This window comes from Lepidochelys olivacea (assembly GCF_965140295.1).
Source record: "Lepidochelys olivacea isolate rLepOli2 genome assembly, chromosome: 10".
In the NCBI taxonomy this organism is placed as follows: domain Eukaryota; kingdom Metazoa; phylum Chordata; order Testudines; family Cheloniidae; genus Lepidochelys; species Lepidochelys olivacea.
Window position 1 is genome coordinate 78285168 of NC_140420.1, and position 23003 is coordinate 78308170.

A 23003-nucleotide genomic window follows, 5' to 3' on the forward strand; every position below is an offset into this window, starting at 1 on the left:
CTGACTTTCAGACTGGGTTCTTCTTGCCTCATGCACCATCCATCATCTGTAATAAGGCTTCTGCAGACCAATTTATAATCCTAGTTACACCTGGTCAATTCCATTTTCTTTCAAGTACAGATTTCTGCCTTGCAATTGGAACTAGTTAAAATTCTGCTGATGGACGAAAAGGAATAGAATCCAGTTCACACTCCCATCTTTCTGTTGACACTGCAGTACTAACGAATAAAGGAGTGTTTAAAAAATAAAGACCTTAATTTACCACTAAATATTCACGGGTCACAGATCTGTTAGGAGTTATTTTTATATAGTCAATTTTTAGAGTAGAACTGTACATTGTTTTTGTGTATATTAGTAGTTTGCCAGTTTTATATAAGTTCTTATACTTTTGCCAGCATTATGGTATCTAAGTGCCTTTTGTTTTTATATATCTATGTATAGGAGAAAATACTTGGTAACTTGCTTTGTGTGTGGACTAGGAATTTTGCATGCACTTGTTTAATATACTAGAATGCTTTAGATAAGTCACTATACAATTCCTATTTCTGTTTGAAATATCTTCTCAAATATGTAAAAATCTGCTTATGGAAACATACAGTATGTGAATGCAGTTCCTCTTTTTTTGGTGTTTATGCTAACTGTGTTTGTTGCAATCCTGTCTGTAGACTGCAGTACTTTCTTAGGTAGGATTACTGGCTCACAGAACAAACTACTGAAAGATTACAAGAACCATCAGTTAAAATTTTAATTACGTGCTCAACAGTAGTGTCAGATTCTGCCAGTTCAGGTTAAACCTGGTTCTCAAACAATGCTTTTATTGTTAATTTCAGAACTTCTGCAGATTGCGGGAATAAGTCCCCATGGTAATGCTTTAGGAGCATCAATGCAGCAACAAGTGAACCAGCAGATGCCTCAGGAGAAACGAGGAGGCGAAGTACTAGATTCAACCCATGACGACATAAAGCTTGAAAAAAGTAATATTTTGCTGCTTGGACCAACTGGGTCAGGTATGTAACTTAACACTTCCCTAGATTTTGAGTACTTTGGGAACAGAAGATAAAAATATTTTTATTATGTTACCAGTTGAGTGAATAAAACCATGGCATAGAATCATAGAAATGTAGGACTGGAAGGAGCCTCGATAGGTCATATAGTTCAGTCCCCTGTTCTGAGGCGGGATTTAATGTTGTCTAGATCATCCCTGACAGGTATTTGTCTAACCTCCAATGGTGGAGATTCCGCAGCCTCCTAAGGAAGTTCGCTTCAGTGCTTAAACACCCTTACAGTGAGGAAGTTTTTCCTAATGTCTAACGTAAATCTCCCTTGCTGCAATTTAAGCCCATTACTTCTTGTCCTGTCCTAGGTGGATAAGGAGAACAATTTTTCACTCTCGTCTTTATAGCAACCTTTGACATACTTGAAGACTATTATGTCCCCACCCTCAATCTTCTCTTCTCCACACTAAACAGATGCATTTTTTTCAATCTTTCCTCATAGGTTACGTTTTCTAGACCTTTAATCATTATTGTTGCTCTTCTTTGGACTTTCTCCAATTTGTCCACATCTTTCCTGAAGTATGGTGCCCAGAACTGGACACAGTGCTCCAGCTGAGGCCTTTTCAGTGCTGAGTAGAATGAAATAATTACTTCTTGTGTCTTGCTGACAACACTTCTGCTAATATATGCCTGCATGATGTTGGCTTTTTTTGCAACAGTATTACATTGTTGACTCATTTAGTTTGTCATCCACTATAAGCTCCAGATCCTTTTCTGCAGTACACCTTCCTAGGCAGTCATTTCCCATTTTATATTTATGCAGTTGATTATGCCTTTCTAAATATAATACTTTGCATTTGTCCTTATTGAATTTTATCCTATTTATTTCAGACCATTTCTCCAGCTTGTCAGGATCATTTCAAATTCTAATCTGGTCATCCAAAGCACTTGTTACCCCTCCTATCTTGGTATTGTTCCTAAACTTTATAAGTATACTCTCTATGCCATTATCCAAATAATTTTTGAAGATATTGACTAGAACCAGACCGAGGACAGATTTTGAGGTCCTGTTTTAAGAAATTTCAGTCTCCGGTGGCTCTTTTTTGCAGCTGGTTAATAACAGGAAAAACAGCAGGAAGTAGAAATGCTAAACTCCAGTCTTCGCTGTATAGTATGTTCTTATCCTAAACGACAAGAAATCTATATTGAAACATGCTGCATGTTGAAGTTCACTTAAAAACAGATTGAAATTAACTTTTCCTCCATGGAATAAAGTTAGCATTTAATTCTGCACTTCAGACCTGGGTACTGCCAGCTTATATTACACCTCCCTCCTTTCCAGCTACCTGTCTGATCCAGTTTGCTCTCTGCCATACTTCAAATGCATACATTTTGATGATTTCTTTCAAGCACAGGACAATGTTGAGTGTAATCATTGGACTACAAGACAAAAGTACAATGCACAGTTTTTATATCCTGATAATGGTGCCTGCAAATCATATTTTCAAAGGTCTTCAAATCCAAGAAGACAGGTGACCATCTGGTGTTACCCACAGGTACCTCCGTACTGTGGAATGAGAGTGGCTCATCTTGGTCAAAAGTCAATTGTACTGCACGCTTCAGGCAGTTTTCCAGAACGATCATATAAATACCTTGCTAGAATCCATTATAGGAATCATACCTCGGCTACTAGAAGTGAAAAACAACAGTTACTATAAAGATTGATAGCGTGGAAATAGAATAGTCTGGAATCAGGTAGGGAAGAAAAAAATCAAAGCGCACTCTGCGTGGATGAAATTCAGTATCAGGAAATTCTATGTGCTCAGAAAATCAGTTCTTTAAACCCAATTTGTTGTAGGTGCTTTATTTTGCATGTCATAACCATATTTATTAATGTGTCTACTTGGAACCTGATCTTCAGAGATGTGGAATACCCAGTGCAGTCCGGTTGTATTGTGTAGATGTTCCCACCTCTTAGGAGCAGGTTATTGATGAATGTAGTGACTTAGGCCTGGTAAATGCTGGGAACTTACTTCAATATAGCTATGTCTCTCAGGGGTGTGAAAAATCCACAGCCCTGAGAGATGCAACCTAAGTTCCCCGTAAGCTGCACGGCCATGCAGCAGCCTATTTAGTGCTGAGCAAGTGCTCAAGGAACCCGCCTGGGGACTGGCGGGGGTAGCGGCGCATCCCCGGCCCCACCTGGCCCGGCCCGGACCTGCCGCGGACGGGTTGGGCGGGGTGGCCCGGCCCGGACCCAGCCGGCGCCAGACCTGATGGGGGAGGGGCACCTATCCTGTGGCCCCAGCCCCGGAGCTGCTGCAGCGGGAAGAGGCGCCTCCTCTCCCCCCCCCCCCCCGCCCCCACCAGCCCAGGTGCTGCTGCGGGGGAAGAGAGCTGGGGGGAGTCCTGTCTCCCCGCCAGAGCACCCTCCTGCACCACAAGTCCCTCATCCCCAGCCCCACCCCAGAGCCCGCACCCCTAGCTGGAGCCCTCTCTCTCCCACCCCCACCCTCTGCTCCAGCCTTGAGCCCCTCATCCCTGGCCTCACCCCCGAGCCCACACCCCCAGCCAGAGCCCCGGCCCTTAACCCCTCATCCCCGGCCCCACGCCAGAGTCCGCATCCCCAGCTGGAGCCCTCACACTCCTGCACTCCAACCCTCTATCCGAGTCCTGAGCCCCTTCCCATGCTCCGAACCCTTTGGCACTACGCCCACCACATGAATTTTGTTATGGGCACCAATGTGACGGTCACGTGTCATACATCATCTCCATATTGGTGCCCGTAACAAAATTAATTCTATACATGGTTGGGAAAAATTAGAGGGAACGCTAGACGCAGCTATAGTAACCTAACCCCCAGTGTAGAACAGCACTAAAATTCTCCCATTGACCTAGCTACCATCTCTTGAGGAGGCGGATTACCTACGTTGACAGGAGAACGCTTCCCGTCAGTTTAGGTGGTGTCTGCACTGAAGTGCTACAACAGCGCAGTTGCAATGGTGCAGCATTTTAAGTGTTGTCAAGTCCTTAGTGTGAGTAATAGACATGCATGTCAGTCACTCCATAGGGAACTGACTTCCTGCTTGTTACCTTTTTGGTTCACTCATTTTAAGGCATCGCTCTTTTGATTTTAATTCACTCTAACACTAGAGGAAAAATAGTGCCCATGTGCATAGCTGTAATTGAAAAAATCTTTTAAACAACAAAATGCAGCTGCGAAGACAGTCTCTGTGATTCGTACCCCTAAATGGCAGCTGCAATTGATGCATGGTATTTTATGACTCAGTGGTCCTGTACCCACCTGTGCTTAGCGTTGCTGGGAAGGGAGAAGAAGGCTGTTACTGAATCTTCCTTCATTACTCAGTTTTCTCCCCTTAATCCGTCATTAAAACCATGTTAAAAATATAACTGTCATGTAGCTAGAAAAAAATGTGTTCATAGTTTGCAGACTTCTCATGGTAAGCTCAAGATGATACGTCCTGGTTAGAAAAAGATGCCATTTCACCTTCTAAGCCACAGCTGTTGTTGGGTCTAAAAAGGAAAAATTATATTTCAGTTTTTAAAATATGTCACTGAATAAACAAATGAGGTTTGCACAGTGCCCTGAAAGTTAACAGATGAATGTCAATAACTTAACATTTCATTTATATGGCACGCTGTTCCAATATTTAAACACACAAACTTGTGTTAACTGTAGTGTATGTATCATAGCAATCCTGAGCAAAGTAATAGATTGTCATTAAAATGTATGCAACTTGGCAGAATCAAAAGATGACAGCATACATTGTTTGATAAAGCTAGCTGACCCAGAAAACTTTTGTTGAATGAATATATGAACATTTTGGCTTCAATTTAGCTGTCTGATGATAAAGAATACCACACTAGTTATGTTCATTGAGGAAAAATGTTTTTGGTCTTCTGTACTGCCACAGAAGTAAATTATTAATATTACAGAACAAGTAGTAGGGGTTTTTTTTTTTGTTTTTTTTTTTAATTTTTAGGTAAAACCCTGCTGGCTCAGACTCTAGCTAAATGCCTTGATGTACCTTTTGCTATCTGTGATTGTACTACCTTGACTCAAGCTGGCTATGTAGGTGAAGATATTGAATCTGTTATTGCAAAACTACTGCAAGATGCCAACTACAGCGTTGAAAAAGCTCAACAAGGTAAACTTGAACTATGTGTTCTCTGATGTTTGTCCGCAAAATATGCATGACCCAATTAAATTCTGTAAGTTGGTGTCAAGAATCATTTTAATAATTTAGCATTCTTGGTACGTATACTTGACTCTTATTTGATTGATTAATAAGAATTTTTAAAATTAATTTACTATTATGAACAGGTATAACAAGTTATTCCTTTATACAGCAAGTTGCTTATGTAACATGAAGCATTCTGTAACATTGCTATAGTAATCTCTTCTTTTTAAGATGGCACTCTTCTCTGTGCATAGATGCTATTTGTAAGAGAAATATAATCTTCTCTAAATATGTTCCTTCTGCTTTTAGGAATTGTTTTTCTGGATGAAGTAGATAAGATTGGCAGTGTGCCAGGCATTCATCAGTTACGGGATGTAGGAGGAGAAGGCGTCCAACAAGTAAGTATGCAGTTATTTTGATGTCAGCCTTGTAAATCAAATCGTTAAAGTACATGAAGTCTCTGATATTGTCTTGTTATGTTGCAGATATTGTATGTGTATAGATTCATATTTCATTAAATTCTAGGGTTAATCAAAAGCCCCTTATCCCCCATTCTCCTGTCCACCTCCCCAAAAACCCTCAGTGGAATTGTTTTATTAGAAATCATCCTTATCTGCTTTCAAGTATCAAGTTACATAAACTAAAAAACATGACGTGCAGTTTTTTCACTTTCTCCAAAACCCTTCATCACCGATGTCTCATGGAGAAATTTGAAAAACATTTTTAGAAACAATTCTTCTCATATGGGAGGTGGCATGTAGAAGATGAGCAATCTAGGTTTAGTTCCCATCTCTGCCCCTGACTGTTGATGTGGCCTTTGATAAAATTCTCAAGTACTCGAGACCTGTGGGCCAAGTCCTGCTTGTCATAATCAGGTGGTCAGTCTCATTGAATCAGGTGTGAGTAGGTTTACAGGATTTGATGTGCATTCTGTTCTAAAGCTATAATGTGGATTCTTTATTTACTGCTTTTACGTCTCTGTTTTTACTTAGGGCTTGTTAAAGTTACTAGAAGGTACAATAGTAAATGTTCCAGAAAAAAATTCCCGTAAGTTACGTGGAGAAACGGTTCAGGTTGATACAACAAATGTCCTCTTCGTAGCTTCTGGTGCCTTTAATGGTCTTGACAGAATCATCAGCAGGAGGAAAAATGAAAAGGTGAGAACACATAGTTTTAGAATAGCTCTTTTTAGCTGTATTGAAAGAATGTATAGTGGCTCTTTTGCTAATGTATTTTTAAAACCCTCTAACTGCACCTAGAAAACTGAATTCTAGTGCTAAAAAGTTAGTTGTGAAGGTGTTGTAACGTCCCTTAATTTTTAAAAATGGGGTACCTATGTGAACCATTCCACTGGGGAGGTGTCCTACCATCACATTTCCTTAAAATGTATGATATGATGCGCAGAAAGCTTGAAGCAGAGAGCAAGGATTGGAAACTCTCGCTCTCTCTCACACACACACGCGCACACACACTCTTTATATTTAATATTATATTTAATTCCCCTTATTTATCAGCAGTTGGAGACACACAACTGCTCTTTTTTGGATGACATAATAAGCCTATGTAGAGCTATATTATTGGGTCAGTTTTCTATTTCCAGCAGATGTCTAAAGTTTTTACCCCAGCTTGCTGGGTATTTGTAAAGCTTTTTGGTGTAGTTTTTTTATCAGAGGTTCATCTGTTTCACTTTGGAAGAGTACTTTTTATTGTTAGAGGGTACTCGTATCCCATAGCTACTTAGTACGAGGTATGTAATGTAATCATATTTTAATTTGTGAAAAGTATATATAATTCTTTCATGCCCTGTCAGTAGTCACTATTTGTTAGTGCCTTGCTGAGAGAACTAAATGTTACAACAGGTTTCTGTTGATTCATACAACATTAAAATTAAAGCTCTTTATACATACATTCTTGAAACATTTAATTTGTAATTAAAGCTGATTGGTCATTTCCGTTTTAGTGCTGTCATTGGTGTATTTTAATATGCATATGCAACCAAATTTATATAAAGCAAGCATGTAACTGTAGCTCTTTCATGAACATGCAGTGTTTATTTTGCAGTATCTTGGTTTTGGCACGCCATCTAATTTGGGGAAAGGCAGAAGGGCTGCTGCAGCAGCTGACCTCGCTAACATAAGTGCGGAGTCCAATACACAGCAAGATAGTGAAGAAAAAGATCGCTTGTTGCGGCATGTGGAAGCCAGAGATCTTATTGAATTTGGCATGATTCCAGAATTTGTGGGACGTTTACCTGTGGTGGTTCCCCTGCATAGCCTGGATGAGAAAACACTTGTACGAATTCTTACTGAGCCACGAAATGCTGTGGTTCCTCAATACCAGGCATTATTCAGCATGGACAAGGTTAGATTTTTTTTTTGTCTTACTAATTGACATCCTTTTGGTATCCTTGTTATGGAATTCATGTTAAGGCTTTTTCAGTATAAAGATATACTGTCTGCTTTATGACTAAAGAAAATAAACTCATCTTATCAAAGCATGGTAAGTAATGGAAGTTGCATAAATCTCCACTCATTGGGAGAATCCCTATTCATTGCCTCAGTGACTACATTAGTTGCCAGTGCTTGGAAATTTTCAGGGATAAAGAGATTAGCAAGATCTTATTACATTTATTGGGCTTCTCTTAAGTAATCAAAAAACTATGAGAAATGTGTACAAATGTATTCTTTCTTTTCAATATCTTAAGAGCACTATATCGAATTTGGCCAACCGTGTATGCTGTAATTTCTTGTAAAATTGCTGAATTTTCAGAATATCTGTCTTCAGTGTAGGAAAACATTGCCTGGTCTCACTAAAGATATAATGGAATTACTAGCATTATTCCATTAGCTAGATATTTTTGTGTTCTATTTTGGAAACAGGTTTCAAAGCTACTTTGATTTGAGTAGCTTATGGCTTGGGAAATGGGTTTTCTCCTAAGCTGCTATGCCTCCACTATTTGCTTTCTCGGAAATAGGCCTTTTAATCGTAGTCTTCCCCTCAGAAGTGTTAAAGTATGAGATGCTTGAAATTCTTTCTAGAAACTGCAAAAGTTCCAAGGCACGTGCTAAATTTCACTAAATCAGCTTGCCTTTATAGTAGCTTATTTCCTTCACTCCCCATCCCCACATTTGTTTGTTGTCTAGTTAGATTGTAAACCCTTTGCAGGGACATTGTCTTCATACCTGTCTCTATAAAGCACCTGGTGTATTGGTACTATGGAAAAAATAATAATCTGGCCTTTTTTTAACATGTATTATAACCTGTTAGTGCCTAATTCAAGAGCCTGATCTATACTAGAAAATTTTACATTGTTTGATGCTCCTGCAGCATTTGTAGAACACTGTTCACACCCATAGAAGCCTCCAATGTTCTTCCCACACTTTTTAGACCAGATTCTTTCAGAAGATTTAATAACTAGTTACAACTTAATTGGTTCAGTCTGAACCAGTTTAGTGCCACTGTGGATGAAGACAAGTTGAAACAGTTCAACTCGTCCTTCCACTACAGTCCAAGCATGCACAAGTGGTCTTGCGAAATCTCCCTGAATGGGCAGAGGGCTTTGCAATGGAAATGTTTTAGGACAGCACTGGTGTGTGGTTGCAAGGCAAAACTTAAAGTAATTGTCTTAAAATTAAATGGCTTCTAGGGAAACATTTTAACTGGTTTGTACTTAAATTCAATGGTTCTGTTACAAGTGTTTGGATCTGTAGTGTAGACAAGAGGCCAGTAGTAAATACACCGGTGCAGAACTAAGCAAATGGCCTTCATAACCCATTATTCATCATTATTGCTTTGTGTTGAATGCATCCTAGTCTCAATATGCAGCCATATTGAAATGGTAGGAGAAAACATACTGTAATTGCAACTGAAAAGCAGATAACTGAAGATTTTTTTTATCTATAATACAAACAAACTGAAAATTATCTGCAAACCATAATTTATTCCATTCATAAGTCAGCCCTCTAAATTAGGTGCAGATTTGTCCCATGTTTTTTTAATACACACTAGCATTAGTATGTATATAGTTGTGGTTTTCCTGTTGCTTTACTTGCACAGTTCAAAGAACCTGTCCAAAAGAAAACTTAAAAAAAAAACAAAAAAAACCCCTGAAAGGTGGGAGGTGCAAGAGCAGAAGATGACAAAATCATTAAAGAGCTTCTGTTAACGTCTGTTCTATAGTGAATACGTTGTTTGGGTAAAATTTCCAAAAGACAAATTAGAAGTGCTACTTAATGAACTAGCTATTTAATAATATTTTTATCAAATTATTTTGCAAAATGTATTTATTGTTAAATGAAAGATGGGTAAACCGTGGATTTAGGAAAGTTACAAATGAAATATTTAACAAAGTGTAATGTATTCTTATGTATGTAGTGTGAATTGACTGTGACTGAGGATGCATTGAAGGCTATAGCCAGACTGGCGCTAGACAGAAAGACTGGTGCAAGAGGTCTTCGATCTATAATGGTAAGTATGCAGCCTTTTTAAGGGGGTATTACCGGCCTCAGTAGGTGTAGATAATGTATTTTGAATGTAAGTATTCTTCTTGCCAAGACAACTTATGCTAAAAAAGGATCTCTAGGTGGGATATTAAGATCTACAAAGTAAATGTCTTCCTAATGACAATAGCTAGTCAGATTTCTTCCAGTACGGTATCCACTATTATGAAGTGACTTTCAGAACTACTTTTGTGCAAAGCATTGTATACGTTCTTTTTTTACTTCTTCTCTTTACTCATAGGAAAAGTTATTGCTGGAGCCCATGTTTGAAGTACCCAATTCTGACATTGTGTGTGTGGAGGTTGACAAAGAAGTTGTGGATGGCAAAAAAGAACCAGGATACATTAGGTAACATAGGAATTGCAATTCCAAACCAGACTAATAGTCTAGACAGTTGTCCTAATACCTGTCGGTCATCCGTGCCCCATACAAATGTTTTGTTTTTGTTTTTTTAAATAAAATAAAGTTCTACACACATACCTGTTCCAAAAATAATCTTCCGACTTTGTGGATATCATACATAGTTGGTAGATATAGGGCACTTAATGCATGTTCTGTACTAGTGATTTTGGATTTTTTTTATTACTGTTGTTACGTATTAAATCTAAATGTATTACATTCTGTTTTTAACTCTTCCCAGTGTGTGTTTCTTTAGAAACAGAGGGGAAAAAGTGCATGATGAGTAAATTATGAATATATCACTAAGGCTATTTCAGTGAATGGTAGTGTCATATTTGCTGAAAAGAAAAAAATTCTGTGCTCTGTGAGGGCCCCAGGACACTGGAGCTTGCTCTCCCTTCCTTGGTTGGAAATAGCTGAATTTGATGATCTAGGCATGTTGCCAAATACATCTGTCTGATAATATTTTTGAGATGGCAGAGGGTATGCTTGCCACAGGGATGAAGGGAATGGGATAAAAAGGTGTTCCTGCAGGTAGATGTCTGGTTGGCTGAGTTCCTGTTGAAATTACTACTTTAATTCTGCTGGGATTTAATGGTTTTATTAGATCTTGGATTTTTTTTTTCCCAATCTAAATAAATAGCAGATGATGTGGAGAGGGGAGAGACAGTTTTGTGTTTTAACATATAGGACTGGGAGTCGGGGTTCCTGTTTCTGGCAAGATTCCTTGTGTGATGTTTAGGAAGCTGCATAGCCTCTCTGTGCACTGGAGATGTAACATACAGCACTGGTAGAGTTCCCCCTGGCTGGACACTTAGGCTGCTGTACTCAGCCTTTCACACTGGACCCATGTGTTCTTAAGCTTTCCAGGGTCTCTGTAGGCATCAGCACTGTTTCTCTCCTTGGCCTCTTGACTCATTTCCTGTGCACAAGCACTAGAAATGGGACCATGTGGCCAAGTAGCCCTAGGCCCGGTATCCCGTCTTCCAATAGAAGCTAATGCCAGATGCTTCAGAGGGAATGAACAGAACAGGGCAATTATTACACGATCCATCCCTGTCGTCTAGTCATAACATCTAGCAGTTGGAGGCTTATGGACACCCAGAGCACTGGATTGCATCCCTGACCATCTTGACTAATAGCCACTGATGGACCTATCCTCCATGAACTTATCTAATTTTTTTAAAACCAGTTATAGTTTTAGCTTTCACAACATCCCCTAGCAATGAGTTCCACAGTCTGACTGTATGTTGTGTGAAGAAGTACTTCCTGTTTTTTATTTTAAAACTGATGCCTATTAATTTCATTGGGTGACTCCTGGTTCTTGTGTTATGTAAAGGGGTAAATAAAACTTCCTTATTCACTTTCTCCACACCAGTCATGATTTTATAAACCTCTATCATATCCCATCTCAGTTGTTTCTTTTCCAAGCTAAATAGTCCCAGTTGTCTTAATCTTTCCTCAGATGGAAGCTGTTCCATACCTGTAATCACTTTTGTTGCCCTTCTCTCTACTTTTTCCTTTTCTGATGCATCTTTTTTGTATTTTTCCATTTTTTAGTACAGCCAGAACTGCATGCAGTGTTCAGGTATAGGCATACCATGGATTTATATAGTGGCATTATGATATTTACTGTCTTATTATCTATCCCTTTCCTAATGGTTCCTAACCACTTAGGTTAGCTTTTTTGACTGCCGCTGCATATTGAGCAGATGTTTGCACATTATGGTAGCCACGATTATTCCAAGATCTTTCTTGAGTGGTAATAGCTAATTTAGACCCCATCATTTTATATGTGTAGTTGGGATTATGTTTTGCAGTATGTGTAACTTTCCAACATCAACATTAAATTTCATCTGCTATTTTGTTGCCCAATCATCCAGTTTTGTGAGATCCCTTTGTAATTCTTCACAGTCTGCTTTGTACTTAAGTCTTGAGTAATTTTGTATCATCTGCAAACTTTGTCACCTCACTGTTTACCCCTTTTTCCAGGTCATTTATGAATATGTTGAACAGCACTAGCCCCAGTACAGATCTCTGGGGACCCTGCTATTTACCTTTCTCCACTCTAAAAACTGACCATTTATTCCTACCCTTTGTTTCCTATCTTTTAACCAGTTACTGATCCATGAGAGGACCTTCCCTCTCATCCCATGACTGCTTACTTTGCTTAAGAGCCTTTGGTGAGGGACCTTGTCAAAGGCTTTCTGAAAGTCCAAGTTCACTGTATCCACGGCATTACTCTTGTCCACATGTTTGTTGACCCCTTCTAAGAATTCTAATAGATTGGTGAGGTATGATTTTCTTTTATAAAAGGAGCGTTGACTCTTCCCCAACAAATTGTGTTCATCTATGTGTCTGATAATTGTTCTTTACTACTTTAGATTAAATCCTAGAAAAAACCTTCCTAACTGTAAGAACAGTAGGACAACAGAACAGACTGCCTAGGGAGGTTGTGAAAGCTCCTTTGCTGGAGGCTTTCGAAAGGAGGCTGGATAGCCATCTATCTTGGATGATTTAGACACAATAAATCCTGCATCTTGGCAGGGAGTTAGACTAGATGACCCTTGCAGTCCCTTCTAACCCTGTGATTCTCTAGTTTCAACCAATTTGCCTGGTACTGAAGTCAGGCTTATTGGCCTGTAATTGCCAGGATCATCTCTGGGGCCTTTCTTAAAAATTGGCATCACATTAGCTGTCCTTCCAGTCATCTGATACAGAAGCTGATTTAAGTAAAAGGCTACATACCACAGTTGTTAGTCCTACAATTTCATATTTGAGTTCCTTCAGAATTCTTGGGTGAATACTATGTGGTCCTGGTGACATATTACTGTTTAACTTATCAATTTATTATTAACTATTAACACCTTAATTTGGGATAGTTCCTCAGATTTCACACTCCCTAAAAAGAATGTGTCAGGTGTGGGAATATCCTTCACATCCTGTGCAGTGAAGAATTCATTTAACTTTTCCACAATGGCTTAAGCACATTCTTCTCCAGAGTTCCACCTGGAAGGTACTGTGGTTTTACAGGTCACCTCTTCAGGGACATGTGAGAAAAAACAGACACTCTCCCAGGCTTTATAAGGGTTTCTAAACACAATTACTTTTTACTTGGGTAGAATGAGAGACACACATCTAGACATTATAACCTGTATGCTGTCCCCTGTTTCAGTTTCCTCACCGCTCTAGAGCATTCTCTGGTCTCAGGACAAAGTTTCTGGGGTGCCCAGTATTCTTCTGCACATGGCTTCTCAAAATCATGGAGTGTCTGTCTCTCTGCCTGCCCCCTCTAATGCAGCTAGCTTCCTCCATCCTCAGTAGATCCAGCAGTAAAACAGCTCCCTGTTACAAAGGCATGCCCCTCTCTCCTGTCCAATGCTTTGTCCAAAAGCCTTTCCCTTGGTTCTATGAGAATCCTTTTTAAACCCCTGCTTTTCACCCCTGCCCCTTTGTCTCGTTTGGTGATTTTTCCACCTTCCCCTCCCTGCAGAGAAGTTCAGGGAACTGTTCCTCTGAGCTCCAGCCAGCCTATTGTCCCAATGGGTTCCCGCCTGAATAGGCAACCCATTACAATTTAACAACTCAGCACCATCCCTGAGCTAGAAGGTACATGACACAGCACCTGCCAACTGGTGGCTGACTCACTACACCAGCAGTTCCTGAACTGTGGGATTTGAAGTTGCGCTATCAGCTGATGGGGCGCAGAAATCCCTAGTATGCAGAGGATGCCATTTTGCTTCACACAGCATGACCTTGCATGCATGAGCATGTGTGAGGTCATGCTCTTCAAAATGGCATCCTCCATGCTGTCTGGAGTCCCATGAGGAAATATTTCACTGAAGTGGTGTCATGCCAGCAAAAAGTTTGGAGACCTCTGCTGAACACATTAAAGTATTTCATATCATCAACCGGCAGTCATAAGTTGTACGTAGACAGATTCCCAAAAACATCATAGGAGACAATACTATTATTTATCAAATCAGTATTCGGGCTTAATTCTGAGGAGCTCAGTCTGCAGGTAGAGAGGGGGTTGTTGAAGCGCGAAGTGTTATCTTCAGTAATACTTGCGCTAAGTGTTAGGAAGTGCACTGCAAAATAACTGGGAGCCTGCAGTGTTTATTGGAAAGTTAAACTTTACCCTGTTTATTTCTGATCATTTAATTTGTGATAAAGAATGTAAATAATTTTTCCTTTTCAAGAAAGTAAATAAGGTTTAATCAGTGAATTACCTTCCCAAGAGACATTTGAGACCAGTATTTAAAGCAGCACACATGTCATATCCAACTTGAAACGATGCTTTCTGGAATACCTGTTTTGTTTTGTTTTTTTTTAAATTGTAGGGCTCCGACTAAAGATACTTCTGAAGAAGAGTATGACTCAGGAGTTGAAGAGGAAGGCTGGCCTCGTCAAGCAGATGCTGCAAACAATTAAATAGTGTCAATGTTCTCCTGCATATAGTGTGTTTGGTTATTTTTAAGATCATTATCTGGCATTACAGTCTGATACTGAAGGCATTGGATCTATCCTGGATATAATACATGGTCAAAAAAGTTAAAATATTTTTTTAAAAAATCAGATCATGTATTGTAACATCACATTTGATTTATTCAGTGGACATTATATGGACTTCAGTAGCATAACGTTCAAATATAAATTGTACATTACGTTTTGTTCAGTTTTTAAATAAATGTGCTTTAACAAACAATTCTAGAAAGCAAAGACAGTGTTGCTTAAACGATGCAGGTGTCGCAAATAGTTACATTTTACAATAATGTTACTCTACAAATGGGAAAACAAGTTTAATATAAAATAGAGGATAAGCAAACTTAATTTTGCATATATTTCATTCGGGTTAAGTTCATTCACTGTAAATGTCAGTGTTAGATTTATGTCCATTTGGAACCCAGATGGATGCTGGAGAGACTTGTTACATTTGTCATGAAAAATTCCCTAGAAACTAGATTTTGAAAAAAATCAGATGTTTTATTACTTTTTAATGCAGCTTTGCTCAAATGTAACACTAACTTGTTACAATAATTGGCTGCAGTACCAAATGTCATATCATTATTTACTTACCTTAGCATCACATGTACGTTTTAATGGATCCTTTAGAATACTGTGAAAGCAAGTGGAACCAGAAGTCTGAATTTCTTTTGGAAGGAAACAATTTACAGGAAGTAGTAGACCATGTGCATTTAAACTTTTTAAATGGCCTAAAAATTTAAATATTAATGTTCTATATAGTACATTTTGTTTAAAGTATTGGAACATGATATCATGCATCAGTTTTTTGATGCCAGATATTTGCCCACCTATCTTCTTATAACATTAAGAGTTGAAAGAAAGTAAAGTGAATGTACAGTATTTTTGATGTAATCAGTAGAGACTGTTCACGTGACAGTGCTTTTTTTTTAAGTTACATGCTTAAATGCTGCATCTTGTGGTTTTTTTTCTTGGTTTTAGACTTTCAGCAAAGCAAAAAAAGCCCTAACTTTGTTTTACACTCTAATTAAATTGATCCTTTAGGAAAACATTTGTAAAACACTAAGGGACTTGTATCTTTTTGATTATTTCAGAAATTAAAATCTATGCTGACAACTTCGCTGTTTTGTTCTTCCTAGTAATATGTGGCTCTAAGTTATACTGACTTTTTTGTTAAGTTTTGAGTCAAGCTAGTTAATTTAATTAAAACACCCCTACTGTTTTTAGGCTAGAAATACAGTGAATGTTTTAGATCAGAACAGGTACTGTTCTATTGGCCCACGCCTTCATTTCTTCACTCGTAGTTCAGAATTAACATGGTTTAAGTCAGTCAGGTAATACATACATGGTTGTATAGAATGGGACACAATAAATAGAGATTTAATCAGATGCAACAGAATTTCTGTTGCAATTTCTGTTTTTCTTCTAGTTAAACTACCCAGTAATGGTTCAGGAAAGGCTGCTCTCAGGGTTCAGGATACTTCCAGGAGAAGCAATGGTAGATTATAATATAGACTTATCTGACAGTTTTGGTAACTTTAACCTCATTTTCCTTTTTGTAGAATGAAAATTCAAATTTTAATTCTGTTAATTCTTTTTTTAAATGATTGAGAAATGTTTTAGTGAAAATAATTAAACAACTTAGTTTAATGTGTAATCAAGAAATGTGTTTAAACAAATGCAGTAGAACTACAATTTGTACTTCAAAAATAGGTTTGGCATTTGAATAAAACAAAGCAAATATTCATGAATTACAGATTTCGGTAGATGAAATATGAGACTTAAGTAATGGCACATAAATGATTACGCATTCTGGGAAATGTTTTGAGTTCAGGATCCTTATTAAAAAGCTGAATTAAGTTATATACAGTATTTACATATTGAGCTTTCACAGTTGTGAGTCCACTTACATATTTTTAGACAATTTTGAATCTATGTAGTAGAATAATGGTTCTTTGGGAGTTATGCAAGCTAATCACAACTATTTTCATAGTCTTAAAATTTAAAGGTACATATAACAAAAGTACAATAAAAAAGCAAAGTAGCTGTAACTTGGGAAAATGAAATCTGTTTAATATAAATTGCCTTCGGTTATCCCCATTATTATTGCCAGGTAAATGCTGCTTCTACTAACTGTTTAATTAAAAAGTTACCTAATTATAATAGGTTCTTAAGGGCCACCCTCTTGCATCTTCATGCTCATTTGAAATCTTGTTCTCAAGTTGATATAGTGGGGAGTGAGCCTTTTTAGAGCTGCCTTCTGTATAGTCAGTTACAGTCAGTAATTGCCTTACTGAAATGCTTGCTCTATTATCTCTTCGGATACTACAGAGCCAAGAGAAATGTCAGACTTAAATGAAATGCTGTGTCCAGAATAGCAATAAAAAGGCTAGAATGACGGTATAAGTGAAGATCAGTGCTGCTTTTTTTTTTGAAACGCATCAAACCAATATTTGTGATGGAAAGAGGGAAGAAGAGTTTTACATGTGTATACATCTCCATTGAGAAAGTACATTGTATTAGCAGTTGTGGCAGTTATCTGTGTCAATTCCTTGCACTGTGATGGAATGTGTTGCATAATGGACCCCACCAAAGGTCTAGGAGAAGAGGTTGGATTTGGCTTTTTGCAAAGAGTTTTACAAATTTGACTATTTGTTCATTACTCTGGGGACACAAATGCGTGAGGGGAAATTCTAGGAACCAGCTGGAGAAGACTTTCAGCAGGCTTCAAAAACGTTTCAAATTAAAGCAAATCGGTTCTGCACTGTTGTGGATCGAGAAACTGAAAAGGTTCAATTAGACCCTCACCTCACTGTTTCATTTAGTACTGTCTGTGCAATCACAGCTTCACTGCTCCTGGACACTGAGCTGGGGATGGGGTTTATGGGAATGGAATAGATATCCATACTCTGCAGCTGAAAGGATTTAGAATAGCAGGAGTGTGGCTGGGCCAGGCAAACCTACAGCAGAGCAGTTCTTCAACTGCTAGTTTGGCTAGAATGAACATATTGAAGCAGCTGGGAGTAGACTGGTACACTATAACAAGTTTTTGATCACTTCTCTGAAGCAAACAAGGCCATACTAGTAGCGAATCGTGTCAACACGTGTATTTTTCTGACTTGGCTATATTAAATGTCTTGTAACAGTCAAATACTACATAATGTTTTGTAATTACTTCTGTTGTGCATTAATTCTGCTCCTTCTTGTGACGTTCTACTGTTGCCTGCTGCATCTGTGCACATGCAATAGTCTGATCATTGCACTCTGTTAGGTCAGGGGAAGAGAATTTGCACTCAAGCAGCTGGCATTGCATATGTATTGAGGCCAGCTATGTAGCCCCACTTGACCATTGTGATTCTAGTTGGCCAACTCCAAGGTGGAGTCAATTAAGGCAATGCCATATACTTGGGCCCCTACCAAATTCACAGTCCATTCTGGTCAATTTAATAGCCATAGGAGTTGGAAATTAGTCAATTACATGTTTTCAGATGTTTACATCTGAAAACTCATTGGTGGTGTAACCTGGGGGTCCTGATGCAAAAGAGAGTCATGAGGGAGGAGGGTTGCAAAGCGGTTGTGTGTGGGGGGCAGGATTGCCACCTTCACTTCTGTACTGAAGGCAGCAGCACTGGAGCCTCTGGCAGTTGCAAGAGGTTCCAGGAGGTAAATGTGGGTCTGGTCTTCCCCTGTGCTGCTGGGAGCACCACAACTAGAGACTCCTAGCTGCTAGTCCCAGCTGAGCTTTGCTCTTTGCCTACACTGTGGTTCTCTGCAGGAGATCAGACCGACCTCTGGGTACCTCCCCCAGCTGCAGGGTGCTCCCAGCTGCACAGGGGAGATCAGACTTACCTCCACCTCTGGCACCCTCCTGCGGCTGCAGGAAGCTCTGGGGCTGCTGTCTAGCCCAAGAGCTTCCTGTAAGTGGGGTAGGTTCAGGAAGGTGGCTCTGATGTGCCTGTGAGCATGGCTGTGCATAGGAAGAGTAAGTCCTATACCTCCCCAGACTAGCAGCTGGAGCCAGGGCCATGATAGTAGCCCCTCAGATGGGGTGCCCCTAACCCTACCCCTTCTCCCTTCCAGGAGTTAGATTTCACGGGGGAGGCCTGATTTCATGGTCCATGACATGTTTGTCACAGCAGTGAACTTGGTAGAGTCTTACACTTACTCCAGGGCTGATTGCGTGAGGTGGTAGGTGCTTGACTGGTAGGTGCCAGAGTGCACAGGCTACAGGATCATTCTCTGCTCGTTTGCAATAACTGACCCTGTGTCTGCTTGAGTGACAACGTTAGGGGTAGAAGGGTGGCAAGAAAATGTGATTTCATTTGCCTCATTATGGGTGTGGTAGAGCAGATCTCTTGGAGCAATGCAGGGTCTTGGTTGCTCAACTCGATGTCTAACTTCCCAGCATCTATAAGGAGCAGCTCTAGTGCTGAGGAAGATAGAGGCTTGTGATGTGGATAGGTTTAAGGTGTCCTGTAATACAGTAGGAGCTGCTGTTAAAGCACAAGGTCTCATTGGGTTGTGGGAAGGGATCACGCCCATTCCGCGCTGCGCTCTCTGCAATGTGGGACCGCCTCTAGCAGGCTGCAGCAGTAGCGGTGAGTTAGGAAAGGCTGGGCCCCGGTTTCAGAAATGACTTTGTTGTCGCAGTTGCTTTCGGCTGTCACTGGCTGAAGGGAGCGGATGGGGGAAGAGGTTAGGGTGAGTGGTGCCCATTCATCCGCCCTTTACACACCTCTCCCTTCACACGTATTTCTAGGTTCCCTAATCTATGTATTCACAGCCCTTGCCCAGACCCTTCTCCTTCCTCCACCTGCATCGCCCCTCTCACCTTTCCCCCCATCTAAACTCAGGGCTCTGCTCAGACCCCTCCCCTTCATAAATATTCATAGGCTGGGCACCGCCCCCCCCCGGCGTCCATATCCATCAACCCTTCCCCGACCGCTTCTGGGGCGGCCCCGGTGCTGGCTCCTCCCCGCCGCCGGGGGGCGCTGTGAGCGGCGCAGCCCTGCCGGAAGCGCTCGCGCCGGGGCCACGGGAGAGCCGGGTCCCTCATGGCTCAGCCGCCGCTGCCCTTCGCCGCCCGCTTTGCGGGGCCGCCGCCCCCCCCCCAGTACCGCTGCTTCCCCCCGCCGGGGGGGCTGTTCGCGCCTTCCCCCGCCGCGGGCCCCTTCCCCGGAGCCCAGCCCCCGCCGCCCTTCCTGCCGCCCCCGCCGGGGGCCCCCGAGCTGCCCCCCGCCCACCGCCCCGCGGGGGGCAGCGGCCCCTACTTCCCCGCCCCCGGGGGCGCCTGTGGCCCGGCTCCGCTCGGCCGGGAGGCGGCCCCGCGGCTCCTGTTCCCGGGGCCGCCGGCCTGGCCGCCGCGCCCGCCGCCGCCGTGGGGCGAGGGCAGCGCCGAGCCGCGGGGGGAGGCGGCCGAGGGGGAGGCCGCCCTGAGGCAGCGCGATGAGCTCTGGCTGGCCCAGTTCCTGGCCCAGAGGAGGCCCCGGCCCCGCGGCTTCCCCCCGCCCTCGCCGGGCGCCCCGAGCCTCAGCCAGGCCCGGCAGCTGGCGGCGGGGGCCCTGCGGCCGGTGGCCCAGCTCGCCGGCCTGTGCCGCACCATGCGGCAGCAGGAGGCCGCCGGGGACGAGGCGGGCTGGGCCCAGGCCCAGGCCCGGGCCCGCGCCCTGCTGAGCGAGCTGCAGGAGCGGGTGCGGCCCCTGCGGGAGCCCGGCTACCTGGGCGAGCTGCGGCGCAAGGCGGAGAAGGCGCGGAAGCGGCGGCTGCGCCTCCACAAGAGGAAGCAGGAGGCCGAGGCGGCGCGGGAGGAGGAGGCGGCCCGGGCGGCGGAAAGGGAGGCCAGGATCGACCAGTGGCGAGCCAAGTGTGTCCAGGAGGTGGAGGAGAAGACCCGGGTACTGCGTCCCCCCCTCCCCCCGTACCACTGCCTGGGGCTGTCATGGAGGGGTGCTCAGGGGTGCTGGAGCCATTCGAGCCATTGAGCCAACCTATAAACCCTGTCTATAGGGTTGCCAACTGTTGCGGAGAAACCCAAACGCCCATGCCCCGCCCCCTTGCCCACCCCTTCTCTGAGACCCGCTCACTCCATCCCCTCTCGCTCTGTCCACCCCCACCTCTCACTCACTTTCACCGGGCTGGGGTTGAGGTGCAGGGGTGGTGTGTGAGATTCAGGCTCTCGGGGGGGAGGGGGAGTTTGGGTGCAGGAGAGGGTTTGGGGTACTGGCTCTGGGATGGGGCTCACGGCTGGTGTTGGGTTGCGGGAGTGGGTGAGGGGTGTAGGCTCCGGCCAGGTGGCACTTACCTTGGATGGCTCCTGGTTGGTGGGCACAGAGGGGCTAAGGTGGGCTCCCTGCCTGCCCTGGCCCCATGCCGATCCTGGAAGAGGCCAGCACGTCCCTGCTGCCCCTGGCAGGGAGGGGGACAAGGGGTTCTACGTGGTGCCCCTGCCTGCGGGCGCTGCCCCCGCAGCTCCCATTGGCTGCAGTTCCTGGCCAGTGGGAGCTGCAGAGTCAGCGGTTGGGTCGGGGACAGTGCGCAGAGACCTTCTGGGGCCCCCCATAGGGGCTGCAGGGATGTGCTGGCCGCTTCCGGGAGCAGGCCAGAGAAAGCAGGGAGACCGCCTTAGTCCCGCTGCACTGCCAGACTTTCAGCAGCCTAAAATCTACTGGTTTGGTTTCAGTAGCCTCCAGGAGATAGAGCCCGATTCCGGGAGACTCCCAGTGAAACCGGGAGGGTTGGCAACCCTGGTAGGGTGCTGCCGCACCCCCTGGTTTGAAGTGTTTTCCGAAACTACTTCAAACCAGGGAGTGCGGCAGCACCCCAACTTCCAGCACCTGTGGGGGTGCTGTGCTTTTTGAGATGGTCCTGACCATTGGTAGGCCTTAAAGATCCATTGTGGGCGTTGACTCCACTGCTCTGGCCAAATCCTGACATGGCTGATTGCATTCAGTCTACATAAAATTTTCCCTGCACACAGTTCTTCCTTTTTTGTCCTAAACTATTGTGTTGCCATGTACCAAGTGGCTAAATTGGAGAGTGCACTGATCCTTGTTGTATCCCTTAGCTACCTCACTGGCGTGCTCGTATGCTTCCATGCTTTGCCCTCCTTTAATGAAAGTTCCAAGAAGTGTGAGGAATTATTATATGCATCCGATGAAGTGAGCTATAGCTCATGAAAGCTTATGCTCAAATAAATTGGTTAGTCTCTAAGGTGCCACAAGTACTCCTTTTCTTTTTGCGAATACAGACTAACACGGCTGCTACTCTAAAACCAGGAATTATAATTCTCTTTTTTTTTTTGCAAGTTTTGCAAGAAATTTTGCAAGAAATTTAGTAACATTCTTACAGCCCCACTTCCTGGAGTCAAGGGATTATGTGAAAATCCTTGCTTTCAAATTTTTTTTTTAAAGTACATTTCTAGCCCTTGTGCTTGCAGAGAAAAGCTTGAGAATGTGACCCGAGTATCCTCTAGATGCTCAGGACGTGTCTGCACTACAGCAGCTCGGCTGTGTAGCTGTAGCGCCATACTCTAGATGCTTCCTACACAATGGAAAGGGTTTTTCCACCGTTGTAGTTAATCACCTCTCCAAATGGCAGTAGCTAGGTTGGCAGAAGAATTCTCTCACTGACTGAGCCATGTCTACACTGGGGGTTAGGTCAGCTTAACTAGCATGCAGGGATGTGAATGTTTCACACCCCTGAGTGATGTAGCTGGGTAAGGCTAAATTTTAATATATCAGGCTTTAGAAACCAGAAGGCAAAGAAGAAGAACCTAGAGTGAATTATTTTTTAACGCCATGATTTTCTGAAAACTTGGGCTTGGCAATACTGTTGTTGACCAACTGAAAGCTCCATTCATTTCCATAGCATAATTCTCACTGTAAGCAGTTTGGAAAAGTGTTTCCCATTTTTTTAGCTCTCCATTTTATTTATATAATTTTTTTTCTTAAAGCAAAAGATTTATCCTGCATTAGGGGCCTGAAGAGGGGTGTCATAAGAGCCACAATGTTAACTCTATGCCACCAAGGAGTTACTTAGGATACCAGATCCACTCACTATACAGTTGTGTTGTGTTACTAGAATGCTACAAAGCATGCAGTGTAAGTTTCAAGATCTGACCCTATACATTTAACCTTGTGCTCTACTTACAAACTAGTACATCAACCCTGGGTGCCAAATCCGGACCACCAGATGCTTTTGAATGGACCAGGAAATTTTTTATTTACTTATTACTATCATTTATTATTATTATTTTTATATTATTTTCTTTGGAATCTGGAGTTTGTTCACCAAGACATTTGGATCTTGACAAAAAATAGTTGATTACCCCATAGTGCATCCTACCATGGGACTTGGATCCCAGTTTTGTTTAATCTACATACATTATCTATCATTTTGATGATCTGAGGACAGAATTTATTACG

General features: G+C 42.4%; 2 protein-coding genes and 1 long non-coding RNA gene across 6 annotated transcripts in view; 2 read left to right on the forward strand and 1 right to left on the reverse strand.

Annotated features, from left to right (window-relative positions):
• CLPX (caseinolytic mitochondrial matrix peptidase chaperone subunit X) overlaps positions 1–17731 on the forward strand; it is a 33971-nt gene extending 16240 nt beyond the window's left edge. For both annotated transcript variants that reach the window (XM_084642194.1, XM_084642195.1), the window contains 8 exons: positions 831–1007; positions 5000–5164; positions 5507–5595; positions 6190–6354; positions 7259–7558; positions 9572–9664; positions 9938–10044; positions 14439–17731. In XM_084642194.1, coding sequence (XP_084498320.1) covers positions 831–1007; positions 5000–5164; positions 5507–5595; positions 6190–6354; positions 7259–7558; positions 9572–9664; positions 9938–10044; positions 14439–14529 — 1187 coding nt within the window. In that variant the 3' untranslated portion in view covers positions 14530–17731. The remainder of the gene's footprint in view (positions 1–830; positions 1008–4999; positions 5165–5506; positions 5596–6189; positions 6355–7258; positions 7559–9571; positions 9665–9937; positions 10045–14438) is intronic.
• On the reverse strand, positions 2196–21079 carry LOC311527822. Of its 3 annotated transcripts, XR_014713458.1 has the most exons (4): positions 20882–21079; positions 14408–14515; positions 4300–4529; positions 2196–2684 (listed from the first exon to the last, which is right to left on the reverse strand). It is a non-coding gene; the product is annotated as an uncharacterized lncRNA (long non-coding RNA). The 3 variants fall into 3 exon arrangements; XR_014713459.1 differs by lacking the exon at positions 20882–21079 and having other exon boundaries at positions 2196–2681; positions 14328–14432; XR_014713460.1 differs by lacking the exon at positions 20882–21079 and having other exon boundaries at positions 14328–14432.
• The window catches only part of LOC311527821 (programmed cell death protein 7-like), a 30228-nt gene continuing 26826 nt past the window's right edge, over positions 19602–23003 (forward strand). The window contains exon 1 of the mRNA XM_084642197.1: positions 19602–20474. Within this exon, the coding sequence (XP_084498323.1) occupies positions 19635–20474 (840 nt within the window). The 5' untranslated portion in view covers positions 19602–19634. The remainder of the gene's footprint in view (positions 20475–23003) is intronic.